At 41.6% G+C, this 20,091-nt stretch overlaps 1 protein-coding gene across 1 annotated transcript; it reads left to right on the forward strand.

The window, feature by feature from the left end:
- The first annotated feature begins 450 nt into the window (after positions 1–450).
- On the forward strand, positions 451–1,386 carry LOC109237392. The gene has a single exon (XM_019403699.1). It carries the CDS (start codon positions 451–453, stop codon positions 1,384–1,386), a length of 936 nt encoding a protein of 311 aa, XP_019259244.1.
- The last annotated feature ends 18,705 nt before the right edge of the window (positions 1,387–20,091 follow it).

The following is a 20,091-nucleotide window of genomic DNA, read 5'->3' on the forward strand; positions in this document are numbered from 1 at the left end:
TTCTAGAAGACTCTGTATAGATGAACAAATGAGAATGAAAAATATCGAGGCTTCCTTCGGAATTTTTCTCTTCTTCTCTTTTCTGAAACCATATCCAATTTCATATGATTGTTAATCTTCACATGGTATCAGAGCCATGGGCGTTACATAGACCTTAACGAGAGGAGTCGACCGATCTTACCCTCGTCGTTTGATTCGAAGATTTTGCTCGTTCACTATTTTTTTTGTTGCGACTGGTATGCGACAATAATTTTTTTCGATTCTTTGCTGGAATTTGGATCATCGGTGATTTCCTTCTTCGATTCTTTGCTGATTTGGATTATCAGTGAGTATTTCTCGATTTTGCCGAGTTTCATTTGGAATTTATTTTTTGGAAACTTCTATTTTTTTTGCCAGAAAAACCCTAGAAATTCTCTTTTGCTGAAGAGTATTTTTTTTTACTTTGCTAAAATGGTGAATACTGAAACTCCTGTGGACGCTAGCTCTAGTAATAATTCTACGTACATTCCTGACTCCACAAGTCCTTTATTTCTCCACTCGTCTTATATACCTGGGATGTGTTTGGTGAGTACTCCATTCTCTGAGTCGGGGTATGGAGGATGGAGAAGAAGCATGATAGTGTCTCTTTCTACTAAAAATAAAATAGGATTTGTCGATGGTTCATGCCCTAGACCAGTTACCACTGATGTTGCAAAGCTGCATCAATGGGATAGATGCAACAATATGGTGATTTCGTGGTTAACTAGCTCACTTTCACCAACTATAGCTGAGAGTGTCCAGTACTCCGAGACGGCCAAGAGCATTTGGAAACAATTGGAGCGTAGGTATGGGGCTGTGAATGGTACTAAGGTGTTTGAGATAAAGAAGGCCTCCACACAACAAGGCTCCCTCGACATTGCATCATATTTCAATAAACTAAAAAAACTCTGGGATGAGCTGGGTACAATGCGTAAGAATCATGGAAATCGTTGCACGTGTGCTGCAAGAGATGGTATTCAAAAGGATGAGGAGGAGGATAAGCTTCATCAATTCCTTATGGGCCTAAATGAAGTATATGTGGGAGTGAGAAGCAATTTGCTAATGATGCAACCTCCTCCCACACTAGATAGTGCATACAGTACTCTACTTCAAGATGAAAATCAGAGGCAAGTTCAACACATTCCCCAGCTGGTCCCAGAAGCTGCTTCTTTCAATGTGAATGCCAACAATAAAGTTTTTCCTCCGAATGTCAACAGTAAGGCATTCCCTCCTAAGCAATATACTCAGAAAGTGGATTTTGATCAGCCCAAGGGAAATATTTTTTGCAAATACTGTAAAAAGCCTGGACACCTAATCGATAAATGCTACAAGTTACATGGATTTCCACAGAATTTCAAATTTAATTAAAGGGAAAAGGATGGCTGCTAATGTGGCTGCTGAAGTTGAGTGTCCTGCAACAGCCTATACTCCACCTCGGTATAACTCACCTCAACTTTACACTGCTTCTGATCATGAGGAACAAGCTTCTTCATACCTGGATTGACAAAGCAACAGTATGCACAACTTATGTCCCTCTTGCAACAAACTCAAGTTCCTTCGGCTGCTGATTCTCAAACTAGCCTCATGGGATCTGCCAACTTTGCTGGTAGTACTTTCTCTTTGCCTGTTTATATTAATGATGATTCTCATGTTTGTTTACTGTCTGGTGCTAGTAGAAATATTTGGATTATAGATAGTCGAGCTACTGACCATATGACCTCTAACAAAGACATACTTTCTAATCTTACTCCACTTCCTACTCCTTATTTGGTAACTCTTCTCAATGGTTACAAAGCAAAAGTCACTTATACTAGTTCTGTTACCTTGTTCCCTTCTTTCACTCTTCATAAAGTCCTATACATTCCTAGTTTTCAATATAACTTAGTCTCTGTTTACAAGTTGATTCTGCAATTTCAATGCATCATTTTGTTTACTTCCTCTTCATGCCTTTTGATACAGGCCCATTTCATGAGGAAGCTTCTGGAACTTGGTAGACAGGACCAAGGCCTCTACAAGCTCCTTTATGCCAATGAGTCTGATTCTAGTCCTAGTTGTCCTACTTCTGTTTTCAATAAAAATGTGCCATGTCTGAATAGTGGTGATAGGTCCCTTGCAAGTACCAAACAATCTAATTGTGTTCCTTTACTTTCTAGTAATGATGTACCTAGTATAAACAAGCATGATGTACTTTGGCATCATAGGCTGGGACATATTCAATTTGCTAGAATTAAAAATATTTCCTCCATTTCTGCTCAACTATCTTCTAAACAATCTTTTGTTTGTCCTATTTGTCCTCTAGATCTTCACAGTTACTAGGTTCGTCGAACCCGTAGCCAGAATGCTGGTTCCGCCCCTGCATGTATTTACTTACGATGTTGAAACAACTAGCAACCATGGCCAAACCACTAGCACTATGATCCATCAAATAGTATTTGTAACACCCCAACAAAATTAAAACCAATATGTGGTGCTCTATCTGATCGAACAAAGGAAGTTATCTTTTTGTTTGCACAAAGTGAAATATCTTTTTTATTAGTTATGCTAATACTATATTTTGAATTGAACAAGCATAACGTAAAGCAAGGAGACAAAAGAACTACCATATGATCTGATGTTTGCTATGAAATAGTAGGATTGTTAATTTGAACTCATAAAGTTAAAATTCTGAATTCGCCTATGATTCTGAACCCTTATTATTTTACAAATAATTATTTGAAGTTGAAGGTCAAATTTCTTCAAAGCTGGTCACACAAACACCAACTTGCAAGTCACATGCAAATAAGTTAGCAAACAAACACTCATAAAAATTATTCGTTTGAAATTCAGCTTTGCCTATAGAAAAAATGGCCATAACATGAAAGTGGGGGGGGGGGGGGGTTGGATTGCTTATTTTAAAAATTGTTATTAGTAGTTGACTAGTTTACCAATTAGTCAACTAGAAATAAGAGTAGGATAATAGTAAATGTAGGAATTAAAGACCCCATAATTTAGTTCGGATTCAATGTGAATCCTAGTCCAGTCCCCTTGGGTTGCAAGGGTGTTCTCTTTCAGTGATCGATGTTTCTTGAGTACAGAAGGAATGGTGTAGCTTTACACCAACAGCTTAATCTTTGTATCTCTTTTCTTTTCTTGATATAATACCACACCAGTGATTATCTCTCTTTCTTCTCTCAATAGTTACACAACAGATAGAGCTATTAAAACGGGCCAGGCCAGGCCAGCCTAGCCCAAACCTCGTAGGCTTTTAAATTTGGTGGGCTAGGATGGGCCGGCCCGCCACATGAATGGGCCTTAAAATGGCTAGCCCAACCCAACCCTAAGAGGACCGCGGGCTAGGGCGGGTCGGCCCTTCAATTTTTTTAGAAAAAAGAATTTCTTTAAATCCTTAAATATTTTTTCGTGACGTAGTCAACTAATCATGCAAATAACTTCTATTTTCTTAGAGCCTACAAAAAACTTGATATTTGACGAAGAATCTCGTAATTGAAATGCGAATTCTCTATATCTCTAGCTCTTCTTTTTTAAAGTTACATGAAAATTTTCTTAATATTTTCTTTTATTTTTCTCAGATTCAGGGATTTCTTCCATAAGTTTATATGCCAAGATTTTTTAATTAAGGACTAACATCATTTGCTGATTTTATCATTATAGTCCATAATTTTTTTAAAATTCTTGAAATTTGCTAGTGGTCAATTTTTTTTCCTGTGTATTTATAATTGATCTTTTTCTACACTGAAGAGCAGTTTCAATATTAATAATATATTGAAGCAATCCAAACTGATCATTGATCACTTAAAGTAATATTTTCTTTTGAAAAAAGATTATTATTGGTCACCTAAAACTTTTCGAGTTCGTTATTAATTAAGCAAAAGAAAAACTAATTTTGTCATATTACATACATGTCAAAAATCTAAATTCTAGTTGATATGGTAAGGTAAATGAGCAATCTAGGGTTGGAGAATAGGGATTGCAGTTAATAGTTTTTAGTTTTTACTTTTTCTAAATATTAAATATTTAATACGTAATTTATTTATATTTAATTAATTTTTGGCCCACACGCCGGCCCAGGCCCAGCCTCGGTTAAGCCTTAAGGGCTAGTGGGCTGACTTGGGCCGGACTTATAAGCCTCAATTCTAAATAGGCTCAAAAAATTCTAGCACAACCCTACCCAAGTAGTGGGCCGGGTTGGGCTGGCCTCACGGGCCAAGCCCATTTTGACGGCTCTAACAGCAGATCTAAAAGAACTACAATGCTTGTTTGGAGTAGAACAAAAGGAGGGTAGATGGTTCGATCAAAGTATGTGTTTTCATGTCTGGAACGTCTGTATATATACTTTTCATGAGGCCTTCAAGAATCTTGAGAGATTGCAAATCCAAGAGAGTTGATCCTTGAAAGGAATCATAGATTGATTCTTTCCCGGAATAAAGTTGAGTCCCCGTTAATATTTCTTGATATGTTTCTTGACGAGCTTTCCATCGCCGAGTCATATCCGTTGGATCCCTTGATCTTTGGCTTTATTGATTCTCAGTGATTGCGTTTCCCTTTGATTTCGGACCTTCCAGTAATAGCTTCTGATTAATTATTCTTGCCGGATCTTCGTCATCTCTTCCTTTTTCATCGCTGATTCTTTTCCTTGTTAGCTTCCATCAATCTCTGATTGATTTCTTCCGTCAATCTCTGATTGATTGATTTTTTCCATCAATCTCAGATATTTCTTTTGCGTTGTATTTCTTCCGTCAATCTCTGATCTTCCTTTTGCATTGCGGATCTTGATTGTTTCCCTTGATCTATTCCTGACTAGTATTGCTTCTCGCATCCCTTTAGAATATTCCTTGAGTCCCTACACCAAAAGTGATTATATTATTTTTCATCATTGAAACTTATAATTAACAATCTCCCCCTTTTTGATGATGACAAAAATAATATAAGTAAACAACAGTAGACTTCCATGTAGTTCTTGTAGTTGACTCCCCCTCAATGAGTGCAGTCGACTTCCCCTTAACGAGTGCGGTCGACTCCCCCTCAACAAGTGCTTTCATACTATGTTCTTTCCGTTAGTCGACTCCTGCAATGTGCTTTCTGTACATGCATAATGTATAGTTTTTCCTCCCCCTTTTTTGACATCAACAAAGAGGGGATAAACACAGACTAAAACAGGCAATGTAACGATAACTACAGGCTAGTCAAGTAATATAGATACTAAAGTTGGCATAATAGGCATGCAGAGTTATAGCAAAAGAAAGAAAAGAAATCATCCAATCCACTGGTTATCCAGTCCAAAACAGCAAAACACAAAAAATATTATTTGAGATTTCCTCAGCTAGCGACGCAAGAAACAAGTAAGAGTATTGCAGATCGCCTCCTTTAGACGGTGAAAGTTGGCATTGGCTGAAACCTGTGACCCCGTCAATCCTGTCATGCACTTCCTTGAAAGCTTTGACTGCGTTTTCTCCAAGTCTGAGAATTTTGACCCGTATCTTTGAAACATCTGACCTTGTTTCCTTCGAGATTGTGTGGATGTCACCAACAGTAGACTGAATGGAAGCAAGAAGATCCTGGATGCTGGTCAGCTTGTTATCAATGGCAGTCAGTTTCTCGGCGAGATCAGGATCACTTACACTGTGTTGGGAACTGAGGCTTTGGTCTTGGAATCATGTTGACCATTTTTTACTTCACCATCCTGTTTCTTCACCGAAGAGCCCTTTATACACACATAACCCATACTAGCAAACGCTCTAGAATTGTAGGATTTTGAAATAGAGACAAAGGGGTATTGCGATACAGAGATGTTGTGGGCTTCTAAGATGCAAGTGATAGCCATACCATGGGGCAAACTGGTGGGATCATCAGCACTTTCTATCCTGAAATTTATGACCCAGGAGGCTAACTTAATCTTGAGTTTGGTCACAAGACAGTAGACAAGAAAAGTATCTCGTTGAGAGAAGGTGGAGAATGGTCCAGTGCGAGGAAGAAGAGTGGTTGCAAATGTGGGCTAAAACTCGGGTTACAAAGCTAACATCATTGGGACCTAACTGGTTAGGGAGGAGATCAGATGGACACTCATCAATACAATATTTTGCTTGATCAAAAGAAATTTTAAAATCATCAGGCCAAGTATTCTTAAAAACATGGGAAAAAACCAGAGCACTTACACAGAAAATTGAATCGAACATGGCACAATCAAGAACAATACGTTTACCTAAAACTAAGGATTCTAACTTATCAGGCTTGCCAGAGCGAAGATTTGCATAAACATTCTCACTAAGGGTTCATAAACTTTAGAAGGGGATACAGAGAGGAATTTTGACCATCCTTGAAAAACAAAAAGATCCTTTACCTTACAATTGAGGGCTTTTATGTCGTCAAGGTCGACTACTCTGCCATGAGCAATGGGCTTGTCTTTTAGGGAAATGAAGAAATCCCTATTTGGGTATCCCAAAAATTGAGTTCTGACTCTAGAGAGCTTGAAAGGTCTATTTTAGATTTTTTGGGGGTAAGAGATTCATGGGGGTCTTCTATGGGCCTTTTTCCTAGGGCTTTTTCTCCTAAGTGAGAGTGATCTCAGAGTTCTGCCTGAGAAGAGGCAAACCCTTCTGCATGGTCAGACCTTAGGTCTACCGATTCTGGAGGCTGAGATGAGTGTTTTCCTCTGAACGAGTGCTCTTTCTAGTGGAGGCAGAAGGAGTTTTGGGGTGTTTGGGAGAAACTGTTGGGAAGGAGATTGAAGGGTTTCTGAAGAGGGTTTCTGAGTAATGGGAACAATGGAGACAGAGAAGAGTGGTTCAGAGTTAAAAAGGCGGAGTTTTGACGGTTGAGTACAAGAAAGGAAAGGGTGTCAGTGAAAGGTCATGATAATTGATTTTTTTTTCTTAAAAGCTGCGACTGATGGGAAAAGAGAGGAAAATCGGAGGAGCTACATTAATGAGTACAAACAAACAAACAAAATTAAAACATCAAGCATACAAGAATTTAAAAATATCAAATAGGTATTTTTATGATCAAGAGAAATAATACCAAGTAGTCCTCTTAAAAGACAAAATCTATCTTCAAGTAAGGGCTTAGTAAAAAATATCTGCTAATTGATCAGTAGTGCCAACAAAAGATAATTTTATATCTCCTTTGAAAACATGATCTCTAATGAAAAATGTTTGATGTCTATATGCTTAGCCCTAGAGTGATGCACATGATTCTTTGAAAGACATATAGCACTAGAGTTATCACAAGATATTAGAATAGGTTTAAAAAATAGTTCATAGTCACCCAGTTGATGAGACATCCATAATAATGTGCACAAAATTGTCCAATTGATATATATTCAGTGTCCGTAATAGATAGTGCAACTGATCGTTGTTTCTCACTATTCCAAGATATCAATGATTTTCTAAGTAATTGACATGTCCCGCTGGTGCTTTTTCTGTCTTTCCTTATTACCTGCAAGATTAGCATATGAAAAAACTTCTAATTTAAAATTTTTAGAGCGTGGATACCATAGTCCGTAAGAAATAGTTCCAATGAGATAACAAATAATTCTCTTTACTGCAGTTAGTTGTGACTCCTTAGGAGCTGACTGAAACCTGGCACATTTACAAACATTGAACATAATATCTGGTCAACTGGAAGTTAGGTAAATGTCACGACCCAAAAACTATGCCGTGATGGCGCCTATCGTGGAACTAGGCCGGCCTCAACTCAACACAACCCAAAACCACAAATACTAAAATCAAATCATTTGCGAAAAAACTTCCTTCATTTTTAAATAAGTTGTTTAAGACATAAAAGAAAGATTCATATTACGATACAACCATCCCAAAACTAGGGTGTCACGGAGTACATGAGCGTCTAAAGGACAATCTGATTACTCAATACAAGATGAGTCTAATAAAAACAAGTGCTAAAAGATAGGAAGGAGAAAGGCAAGGTTGCGGACGCCGTGCAACTACCTTGCTAACCCCGGAAATGCTCCGAAGTAAAGGATCAACTCTCACTCGGATGCCCAGGCACCTGGATCTGCACACAAGGTGTAGGGAGTAACATGAGTACGCCAACTCAGTAAGTAACAAATATAGATAAAGCCTGAGTGCAGTGACGAGCATTTAGAATCATATACATCTCGTAGCATAAAAACCTCAGTGGAAATAACAGGATCAAATCAGTAATTAAATTTCGAACATCTCGTAAAAACTTCAGTTTCAATGAAATTTGTTTAAAACATTTGTTCAACATTTTCAATAGAGGCTTAGTTTAAAAGAAGAGTGAAAACAGTAATTTCATAAAACAAGCCCCTCGGGCAAAGTATCGCTCATATATATAGCCCCTCGGGCAAGCCTCTCAGTCACTCGTCACTCAACTCTCATCAATCAGTACTCACACTCAACACTCACGCTCAATAGGTACCTTATAATAACCGCTGCGGCATGCAGCCTGACCCAATATCTTGCTGCGGCGTGCAGCCCGATCCAACATATCGCTGCGGTGTACAACCCGATCCATATATATATATATATATATATATATATATATATATATATATATATATAACGCTGTGGTGTGCAGCCCGATCCCTAACTATCCTTACAATCCGGCCCTCAGCCTCACTCAGTCATCAAACTCACAAGCCACTCGGGCATTTCAGTACAAACTTAGGGAACTCAGCCCAAAACAACTTTCATATATTAAAATAGAGTGATGAGCAAGATTAAACAATAAACAGGTATAAATCATGACTGAAGATATGCTTTCTATCAAAAATAATGTGAGGATAATAGTAAAATACCACTGAGGGTCCAAACAGCACAGCACAAGGCTCCAAACATGGCATTCAACCAAGTTAACCAAATCATTTCTAAAATACATAGATATCATATAGAGTTTATCAAAATATGCAACTCTACAGTTGCCACAGGACGCACCAAGTCACAATCCCGACTGGTGCACGCCCACACGCCCGTCACCTAGCATGCGCATCACCTCTTTTATCGAAATAATACGAAATTCTAGGGTTTCATACCCTCAGGTCTAGATTTACAATCGTTACTTACCTCAAACTGGACAAAACTCTAACCCGCGATGCTCTTGCCTCTCGACTCGGCCTCCAAATGTTCTGGATCTAACCAAAATCAGTATATTATCATCAATATATGCTAAAGGGATGAATTCCACATGAAAATAATCAAATTAGATCAAAAATTCCGAATTTGGCTCAAACCCGGCCCCCGGTTCCACGTCTCGGAATCCAACAAAAAATGCAAAAACTAGAAACTCCTTTCACTCCCGAGTCTATACATACCAAAATCATCAATATCAGACCTCAATTGGCCCCTCAAATCCTCAATCAAAGCTCTCCAAAAGTCAAGCCTTAACCCTTCAACTTCAACCCAAATCCTCCACTAATTTCATGATTAAATAGTGGAAAAATCATCACAAGCACAAAATACAAAGCCCAAGTAACTTACCTCGCTGATACCCCTCGATTCCCTCTTAAAATCACTGCTTTAAGCTCCAAACTCGTCAAAAAATGGTGAAGAATGGGCAAAAATTCGCGAAGGGTGCCTTTTATAGTTTCTCCCCAGGAGACTCGCACATGCGGTCCAAATGAGCGCACCTGCGCTACCGCATCTGCGGTCAATCAAGCGCACTTGCGGATTCCACTTACCCTCAAACTTTCGCATCTGCGGCTACACACTCGCACCTGCGGCCTCGCTGGTGCGATAAAACCACCGCACCCGCGATCAAGCTCCAACTGGTCCAAAACCGTATCTACGGCCTTCCTCACGCATCTGCGACCTCGCACCTGCGGCCCCCAATCCACATGTGAGGAAATAATAGAAGCAACAAAATTTCAGTTGCACCAACTCAATTCCAACTCCTCCATCAACCATCCAAATTCATCTCGAGGCCTTCGGGACCTCAACCAAAAGCACCAACAAGTGATATACCACTATTCAAACTTATTCAAACCTTCGGAACACTCCAAACAATATCAAAACACCAAATCACCCTCGGATTCAAGCCTAAGAACTTCTAAACTTCCGAATTCCGCAGACGATGCCGAAACCCATCAAACCTCGTCCGAATGACCTGAAATTTTGCACGCACGTCGCAAATGACACTATGGACCTACTCCAATTTCCAAAACTTTATTCCGACCCTGATATCAAAATTTCCACTACCGATCGAGAAAAGCCAAATTTCCAATTTTGCTATTTCAAGCCTAAATCTACCGCGGACCTCCAAATCATATTCCGGACATGCTCCCAAGTCCATAATCACCTAACGGAATCATAAAAATTCAAATCCGAGGTCAAATACTAAAAAGTCAAAACTTGGTCAAACCTTTCAAATTTAAAGCTTCAAGCTGAGAATCATTCTTCTGAATCTATTCCGATTATCTTGAAACCCAAAACCGATGATTTACATAAGTCATAATACATCATACGGGGCTACTCATGCCCTCAAACAATCGAGAGAAGTGCAACTGCTCAAAATGACCGGTCGCGTCGTTACATCCTCCCTCACTTAAACATATGTTCGTCCTCGAACGTGCACGGAGTTGTTCCAAAAGCCATCTAATTGCTGTATAATCTCACTATACACATGCCCGGAGGTGATCCCAAGTCACCCTATCCCATATAGGTCGGATAACACAACATCACTAAAATTTGTTAGTCCAACCTAGCCCATAAGCCTCAGAATCCAATTTCCATATCCGAAATTTCCTATAAGACCAGAATTTCGCATATTCACATTGCATAAGTCTGAACAAGTTGTGACAAGCCATAGCCATAACCCAAGATGTAGTCACATGATATACCACATAATTCAAACATTCATAGCGACAATTTCAAATCACAGTAGTTGCTCAAAACAACCCAATACCGGTAATAGACCTCTTATCAAATAAAGCCTCATTCCAACACATTTTGTATACTGCCAATGATGAAAGAAACATGCAGAAATCATAACCATTCCCCAGATCAACCAGTCATGGAGTTCCCTCTCCTTCGGCAAGAACCATAGTAAATTTCTAAGCCGAATTCCAATATTATCCTAAATTGAATCTGATAGTATTCATTCTAGATCCCAATGACCTCATCTCATCCAACGCGTCTATTCTAATGACATGACACATCGATACAATCTAAAGCCACAACCGGTGCGACCCGTGCACCAATAAGCAACAACCCAAACGTACTCAAATCATGGAAAATAACTCAAATGAGAGAGCTGTACCACAAGCTCACCAGTACCATCACAATGCAATGTTGCGGACCCATCACGCACCGCACAACACACGAATCTAACCCGAAGGATCGTACCTCCACATAACTTCGCTGCAATGTGATAACTAGGGACTTTGATGCATTTTATACTCCTTCTTGCTTATATTTTGATTGGAAATTCGTACAAAATAGTCCCAAAAGGCTCATAAGTTGTGCTTGATTGCAGGTTTGATCAACAAAGTGACAAGATGTCAAAGATCAGCTCAAAAGGAGTGAAACTTGCACAAGTACCAAGACAAGACAAAGCTCAGGCAGAACAGTCCCAATACGGCCGCACACCATTCTGTGCGGTCCGCACAAGGAGATTCAGAGAGGTTGATTTTCAGGCAAAGAGGCAGTGCGGCCGCACTAGGATTTTGTGCGGTCCGCACTGAGATCAACGCGGCCGCAGTCCATTCTCTGCGGTCCGCAGTGAGAAGAATCAGAGAGCTGCAAATTCCAAGTGGCAAGCCAATGCGGTCCGCGGTCCATTTTATGCGGACCGCACTAGAAGCCTCCGTGGCCGCAGTCCATTCTCTACGGTCCGCGGTGCCCAAGTTCAGAGAGCAGTTTTGTCAAGTCCAAAGCCCTAGTGCGGACCGCAGTCCATTTTGTGCGGTCCGCACTAACCCCGCAGGGGCATTTTTGTCCAGAATTGTCAGCTTAGTATAAATAGCTTCTTTTCCATTTTTAGGTTAAGCAGATAGATTTGACTGGTAGCTGCGCTCGTGACTTCGGTTTTCTTAGTTATTTTGGGCAATTTTATCTTCATTTTAACATTGAATCTTCTATTTTATCTTAGTAATTAATTAATATGAATTGTTCTTCATCTATTTCTTGTTTTTCTTCTTTAATTATGAGTAGCTAGACCCATAAGCTAGGGTTGTGGCTCAACCCTAGTGTGGGTAATTGATGGGTCTTGTATTTTAGGGCTAAATTGACTATGGGTGTTTGTTATTTGGGCCAATTTCATGGTTAATTTCTGAATTAGTGGTTGCAAACACTAGTTTGTGTTGAGTTGACTTGAGCTCTTCTTGAGAAAGAGAGCCTAAGTCTCCGAAATTGGTCCAACAATGAATTGGGGCGTACTCAAGAGATTGATAGCCCCAATTAAAGGGTTAAACCTCGAGAGAGTAATACCCGAATTGAACCCTAGTTGCTTGTGCAAATTTGCATACCCAATTGGTCTTGAGAAAGTCAATTCGGGCAAAATCACTCGAACCACCGAGAGGTGTAGAGTGGGTAAAGTCGTGCAACGGTTATATCATACTCCCCAAATATGTCAAACGTGTCCTAGATTCAAGTACCCGTCAATTGACCACCTAGGCGGAAGTCACTAGTGCCTTTTAAACCATTTGAACAACCCGTAGCATTTTAACTCTTAGCTTAATCCAGTTGCATTTACCATTTGTAGTTTGATAAATAGTAGAAGTAAAACAAAAACCCCAAAAATATTTAGAAGAGTAATTTGGAACACATGCACAACTCTACACTAGATAGATACTCGATTCCAAATTCTAGCTCTCTGGGGATATCGATCCCGACCCTAAATCGGGTAAAAGCTGCTCCGACCCTCTCTCGCTACTTAATTAGTAGTGCGGAGTAGGCCGCGATCACTTTTTGGCGCCGTTGCCGGGGAGCTAACGGTTTTGGCTATCTATCTAGATAGATTTGTGTTTTGTTCTTCTTTCCTTCTTTGTTACTAATTTGTTTGTGTCAATACATCAGGTACAAAATGGCATTAAATGCTAATGACCCTCTTGGAAACGTGAATGCGGGGGAGGAGGTAGATGACAATGGAGATGAAGATGTGCCTCTTGTACCTCAAGGACAACGTAGAGGCCGCCAGGCCAATGCAAATGACAATATTCCAGACCCTCCTCCGCCACCTCCAAGAGTGGCTCCTAGAGTTCTTCCCAACCAAGGCTATGCGAGTGCTATTGTTCCGCCCCGGATCCGGGCGGGCAATTTTCAAATAACCAACGTGATGCTGACATTATTGGAGCAGCGTGGGTATTTCACAGGTGCTCCCACTCAGAATGCGTACAAACATCTCAAGGGGTTCGTGGATACCTGTTGGGGGAGCAAGCAAACCAATGTGTCCGAGGATGCACTTCGATTGAGGCTTTTCCCATTCTCACTTAGGGGGAAAGCATTGGATTGGCTTGAGCGACTTCCCAACCATTCCATCACAACTTGGGATGAGTTGGCGGATAAGTTCATTGCCAAATTTTTCTCACCGGGACACATGGCAGCACTACGGGATGAGATCTTAGCCTTCAAGCAGGAGCCTACTGAACCATTGCACGAGATTTGGGAGCGATACAGAACTATGGTGAAAGAATGCCCCAACAATGATATGACAGAGGCAATGATACAACAGACCTTCTATCGGGGCATCAATACAACGAATCAGTGCATAGTGAATCAATTGGCTGGGGGAAATTTCATGAAGCTGCCTTATGATGAAGCTTGTGCTATTCTTGATGAAATGGCTGACACATCCTCCGCTTGGCAAAGTAGAGCCAATGTGCCACAGGGTGACCCCACGGTCACTCATTTGCACAAAGAACTACATGACCATGGACAGGCTATAGCAGAACTTACAACAACAATGAACCAATTAGCAAAGGCACAGTTGCAACAAGTTCAGAATCCTCGCCAAGTAAATGCCATGGAGGGTGTTAACATGCTTGTGAACAATAGAAGACAGAGAGGTCAACAGAACCAAGGGAATTCGGATCAATTTGACAATGATTGTGGTGGATTCCAAGATGATTGTTATGATGGGCAGAACGAAGAGGTGCAATATGTGAATAATTACCAAGGCCAAAGAGGCAATTCTTCCAACCAACAACAACAATGGCGATCCCAGGGCAATTGGGGTAACCAACAACAAGGCAACAATAACTGGAACAATCAACAACAAGGGAACAACAATTGGGGAAATCAAAATAACAACCGGAACAATCAGGGAAACTGGGGCAACAACAACAATTGGGGTAGAAACAACAACAACCAAGGTGGATGGAACAATAACCAAGGAAATCAGGGGCAAGGCTTTCAAAGGCCCCCAATGTACCAACAACCGAGCAACCCACCGCCTTTTCCATCCCAGGGTCATAGTTCATCCAATAATGAAATGGGTAGAATTGAAATGATGTTCGAACAAATAATGAAAAAGAATGCGGATTCCAATGAGCAATTGGCTTCTCACAATACTTCTCTCAATCCTTGAATACTCGCCCTAAGGGGGCTCTACCGAGTGATACGGTAGTGAACCCGAAGGGTGGGAACAATCATGTTATGGCGGTAACTACAAGGAGTGGAAGAGGCGGTGATGTGAATGCCTCCAAACAAAAGCAAGTTTTGGGTGATGAAGTTGAGTTGCAAGAAGATGAAGTTCCTTTGGTGGTTGAGAATGTGGTTGATGAGAATGTGAATCAAGAAGTGAGGATTGATATTCAAGATGCCGAGGTGGAAATGCAAAATGACGTGAACCCGTCTAGGGAACACGTAATAGACATGCCAGAGCCGGTTGTTCCAAAAGCCAAGGCACCCTTGCCTAGGCCCCCTCGCCTTATCCTCAAAGGCTAGCCAAGTAGAAGAATGAGAATCAGTTTAAAAAGTTCACTGACATGATGAAGAGCTTATCCATCAACGTGCCTTTGGTGGAGGCTTTGGAGCAAATGCCTGGCTATGCTAAATTCATGAAAGATTTGGTTACAAAGAAAAGATCCATGGACTGTGAAACTATCAAGATGACCCACCAAGTTAGTGCTATAGTACATTCAATGGCTCCGAAGTTGGAGGATCCTGGTGCTTTCACAATCCCTTGCACTATTGGGAGTGCAGACTTTGCTAAAGCTTTGTGTGACCTAGGGGCTAGTATCAATTTGATGCCCTACTCAGTTTTCAAGACTTTAGGTATTGGGTCACCAAGGTCAACTTCCATGAGATTGCAAATGGCGGATAGATCAATGAAGCGACCATTGGGTATAGTTGATGATGTGCTTGTCCGGGTGGACAAATTTATCTTGCCAGCTGATTTTGTGATCTTGGATTGTGAGGTAGACTATGAAGTTCCGATCATATTGGGGAGACCTTTCCTTGCTACGGGGAAGGCTCTAGTAGATGTGGAAGCAGGGGAACTCACTTTCAGGGTAGGTGATGAAAAGGTCGTTTTTCATGTGTGCAAGTCAGTGAAGCAACCCAATTGTATAGAAGTATGCTCATTTGTGGATCTTGTCACGGCTGTGATAAATTATGATACTAGTGCAATGATCAATGTTGAGGACCCTTTGGAGGCCGTATTATTGAATCTTGATCTCAATGATGATGAGGGCCGAGTGGAGTGCGTGAATGCTTTACATGGAATGGGCTCTTATCCTTATGAGCCTAGGAAACTCTCTTTGGATCTTGAAAATAGAAAGACCCCTCCAACGAAGCCTTCAATTAAGGAACCCTCGGTGTTGGAGTTAAAGCCATTGCCTCCACACCTCAGGTATGAATTCTTGGGCCCTAGTTCAACTTTACCAGTTATTCTTTCCTCTTGTCTTACTAACATGCAGGTAGATGCCACATTGGCGGTGCTCAAAAAGCGGAAAAAGGCAATTGGATGGACTCTAGCTGATATTCGTGGAATAAGCCCGCATTCTGTATGCACAAGATTATTCTGGAAGATGATGCAAAACCCTCCTTGGAACATCAAAGGAGGTTGAACGAGACAATGCAAGAAGTTGTGAAAAAGGAGGTGATCAAGTGGTTAGATGCCGGCGTGGTGTATCCTATCTCTGATAGCTCATGGACTTCACCGGTGCAGTGTGTGCCAAAGAAGGGTGGTATGACCGTGGTGACCAATGCTAATAATGAACTTATTCCAACCCGGACAATGACTGGATGGAGGGTGTGCATGGACTACCGCAAGCTGAACAAGGTGACCCGCAAGGATCATTTCCCATTGCCCTTCCTGGACCAAATGCTTGATCGTCTTGCTGGGTGTGCCTTCTATTGTTTCTTGGATGGTTATTCAAGTTACAATCAAATTTTGATAGCTCCCGAGGATCAGGAGAAGACAACCTTTACTAGTCCATATGGCACCTTTGCTTTCTCTCGGATGCCCTTTGGGTTGTGCAATGCACCGACAACATTCCAACGGTGTTTCACCGATATGGTGGAAGATATTTTGGAGGTGTTCATGGACGACTTCAGTTTTGTGGGTGATTCATTCGATGAGTATTTGAACAATTTGGATAGAGTATTGGCCCGGTGTGAAAACACCAATCTTGTCCTAAATTGGGAAAAATACCACTTCATGGTTGAGGAGGGCATAGTTTTGGGGCATAAAATTCAAAGAATGGTATTGAGGTTGACAAAGCCAAAATTGAGGTGATTTCAAGACTTCCTCCCCCCACTTCTGTCAAGGGGGTTAGAAGTTTTCTTGGGCATGCGGGGTTCTACCGGCGATTTATCAAGGACTTTTCGAAGGTAGTGAATCCTTTGTGTAAGTTGCTAGAAAAGGATACAAAGTTCGTGTTTGATGAGGGATGTATGCAAGCCTTTGAACTTCTCAAGCATAAGTTGACCACCACCCCGATCATTACCGCACCCAATTGAAGCTTGCCTTTTGAGCTCATGTGCGACGCGAGTGATGTTGCGGTTGGGGCAGTTTTGGGTCAAAGAGTGAACAAAATATTTCATCCAGTGTACTATGCGAGCAAGACAATGAATGAGGCTCAAAGGAACTACACGGTGAGTGAGAAAGAATTGTTGGCCATTGTGTTCGCAATGGAAAAATTTCGGCCATATCTTATGGGAGCCAAAGTCATAGTGCACACCGATCATGCAGCTCTTAGATACTTGATGACAAAGTATGACTCCAAATCTAGACTGATGCGATGGGTCTTATTACTTCAAAAGTTTGATTTGGAGATTGTGGACCGGAAAGGTAGTAAAAACCAAGTGGCGGATCATTTGTCCCGCTTGGAGGAGGAAGGAAGGCCGTGTGATGGCCTAGAGATTAATGATGCATTTCCCGATGAGTAGCTACTTTCTGTGTCGATGAGTGTTATGCCATGGTTTGCGGATATTGCTAATTTCCTTGTGACTGGCATCATCCCGTGTGAGCTCTCTTCTAACCAAAGGAAGAAGCTCAAACGGGATAGTCTGGACTTCTATTGGGACGAGCCATACTTGTTCAAGATTTGCACCGACGGAGTGATCCGGAGGTGTGTACCTGTGGATGAGCAATTTAGCATCCTAGAGGCTTGTCATTCCTCCCCCTATGGTGGCCATCATGGAGGGGCGAGAACAGCTTCAAAAGTTCTGAGTTGTGATTTTTATTGGCTAACCTTGTTCAAAGATGCAAGTGATCTCGTAAAAAGGTGTAACCAATGTCAGAGAGCGGGCGGTATTTCTAAGAAAGATGAGATGCCTCTAAACACCATTCTCGAAGTGGATATCTTTGATGTATGGGGTATCGATTTTATGGGCCCATTTGTAAGCTCGTGCGGAAACACTACATTCTTGTAGCGGTTGATTATGTCTCAAAATGGGTCGAGGCCGTGGCTTTGCCCAACAATGAAGCTAAGAGTGTGGTTGCATTTCTAAAGAAGAGAATTTTCACAAGGTTTGGCACTCCTCATGCAATTATTAGTAATGGAGGATCGCATTTTTGCAATAGAGCTTTTGACGCCTTGCTTTCCAAGTATGGTGTCAACCACATAGTGTCTACGCCTTATCATCCCCAAGAAAGTGGCCAGGTTGAAGTATCCAATAGGGAGATCAAGAGAATTTTGTCCAAAACTATCAATGCCAATAGGGCAGATTGGTCTAAAAAGTTGGATGATGCTCTATGGGCTTACCGAACTGCTTACAAGACTCCAATTGGTATGCCGCCGTACCGGTTGGTGTTTGGGAAAGCATGTCATTTACCAGTGGAGTTAGAGCATAATGTCATGTGGGCCTTGAAGAAGTTGAATATTGATTGGGATATAGCTGCTAATCTTCGGGTGGAGCAACTCAATGAACTTGACGAATTTAGATCCCATGCCTACTCTAGTTCGTCCCTGTATAAAGATAAAATGAAATACCTTCATGACAAATATACTCGGGTCAAGGAGTTTAAGGTGGGAGATTTGGTGCTCTTATTCAATTCTCGACTAAGGTTGTTCCCGAGAAAACTAAAGTCAAAGTGGAGCGGACCGTTTGAAGTAGTGTGTGTAGCCCCGTTTGGTGCTCTTGATTTAAAGAACAAAAGTGGGGAAGTTTTTAGAGTGAATGGGCATAGGGTCAAGCATTACTTGGGAAAAGTTGATGACAGCCACGTGGTGGCACTCTTTCATTTCAAATGATGTGACGGTAACCCGCGTCATGCCGCGACGTTAAATCAGGCGCTTCTTGGGAGGCAACCCATGTGTTTTTCTTCTTGTTTTTATTTGATTTTCATTGTGGTGTAGGATTGATTTTTGGGCTAACTGGTTGTGAGATGTTACAGGATTGTGTTGATGCAGTGCAGGACATAGTGGAAAAAAGTATTCAGGTCTCTGAAGTTGCCAGTGCGGCCGCGCTACATTCTGTGCGGACTGCACTGGTGAAGGGTGAAATGTGACCTCTTTGAAGTTTTCCACTGCGGCCGCACTACATTTTGTGCGTTCCGCGGTGGACCACTACGGCCGTAGTCCATTTTGTGCGGACCGCAGTGTGTTGCCTCCTCAAGCTTGGAAATTGTTGTGCAGTGCGGACTGCGGTCCATTTTGTGCGGTCCGCACTGGGGTAGGTAAGCTGGCCCCAGGGCTTTTTCTATAAGTAGTGCCTGAGGCCCAACGTTCAAACTTTTCGATCCTCTGACTCTCAAACCTCATATAAACACTATTCATCATATCATCTGCTCGTATCTACCTGCTAGGACTCACTAATCACCTGTAAATCTCACATCTGGTAACTCCACTTCTATTTGATCACTTTAATTTTTTTTATTTTATTTTCCTTTTTGTTTTACTTAGCTTTTATTTCTCTTCTTCCCGTATTTTCTTTCATAGATTAGGTTAGGGTAGTTAATCTTTTGCTTAAAATACACTTAGTTAGTTAAAATACACTGGGCAACATGTAGGGACACTAATTAGGTGCAAATTTGGGCTTAAAATCAAAAATACGTTGAACCCTAACTTAGTGCCACAGCTGGGCACTCAGTGCGGACCGCGGTCGTTTCTGTACGGTCCGCAGTGCCCCTGTGCGGTCCGCATTATCATTTTGTGCGGACTGCATTGATGGAAGTTCTGAAAGCTGAATCTCAGGGACTGCGTCCGCACTACATTTTGTGCGGACCGCATTTGTCCCTGTGCGGCCGCACTACATTTTGTGCGGTCCGCACTGACCAGATACAGAGAGTGGGTAGTCTGAACCCCACCTCTGTGAGGACCACATGGACATTTTGTGCGGTCCGTATTGACCCCTGTGCAGCCGCACACCATTTTGTGCGGTCCGCACTGGGTGGCTTCTGAAAACTGTCTGCAATTTTTCTTGTCTGTTCTGCAACTCTTTCTGCAACACTGCTTTTAACTGCTTCTATTGATACTAACAAGCGTATTGAATTGTGTTTGCATACAATGGTGAAACAACGAGGTAAAGTCACTAAACAACCGGGCAGAGGAGAATCCTCCCGGGGAGGGAAGCAGAAAATGATAAAACTAACTCTTCAAGCCCGGCAAAGTATTAAAAAGACAAGAAAGTTGATAAAAGCTGCTGATAGGGCTGCTTCCCAGTCCTCGTGGAGTGAGTATGAGCCCTCCCGGGAGATTTCTTCTGACTCCGTGCC

Source organism: Nicotiana attenuata, unplaced genomic scaffold (genome assembly GCF_001879085.1).
Source record: "Nicotiana attenuata strain UT unplaced genomic scaffold, NIATTr2, whole genome shotgun sequence".
Classification (NCBI taxonomy): domain Eukaryota; kingdom Viridiplantae; phylum Streptophyta; class Magnoliopsida; order Solanales; family Solanaceae; genus Nicotiana; species Nicotiana attenuata.

Coding starts and splice junctions, on each gene's coding strand:
- LOC109237392 (XM_019403699.1), top strand. CDS start 451: ATGGTGAATACTGAAACTCCTGTGGACGCTAGCTCTAGTAATAATTCT.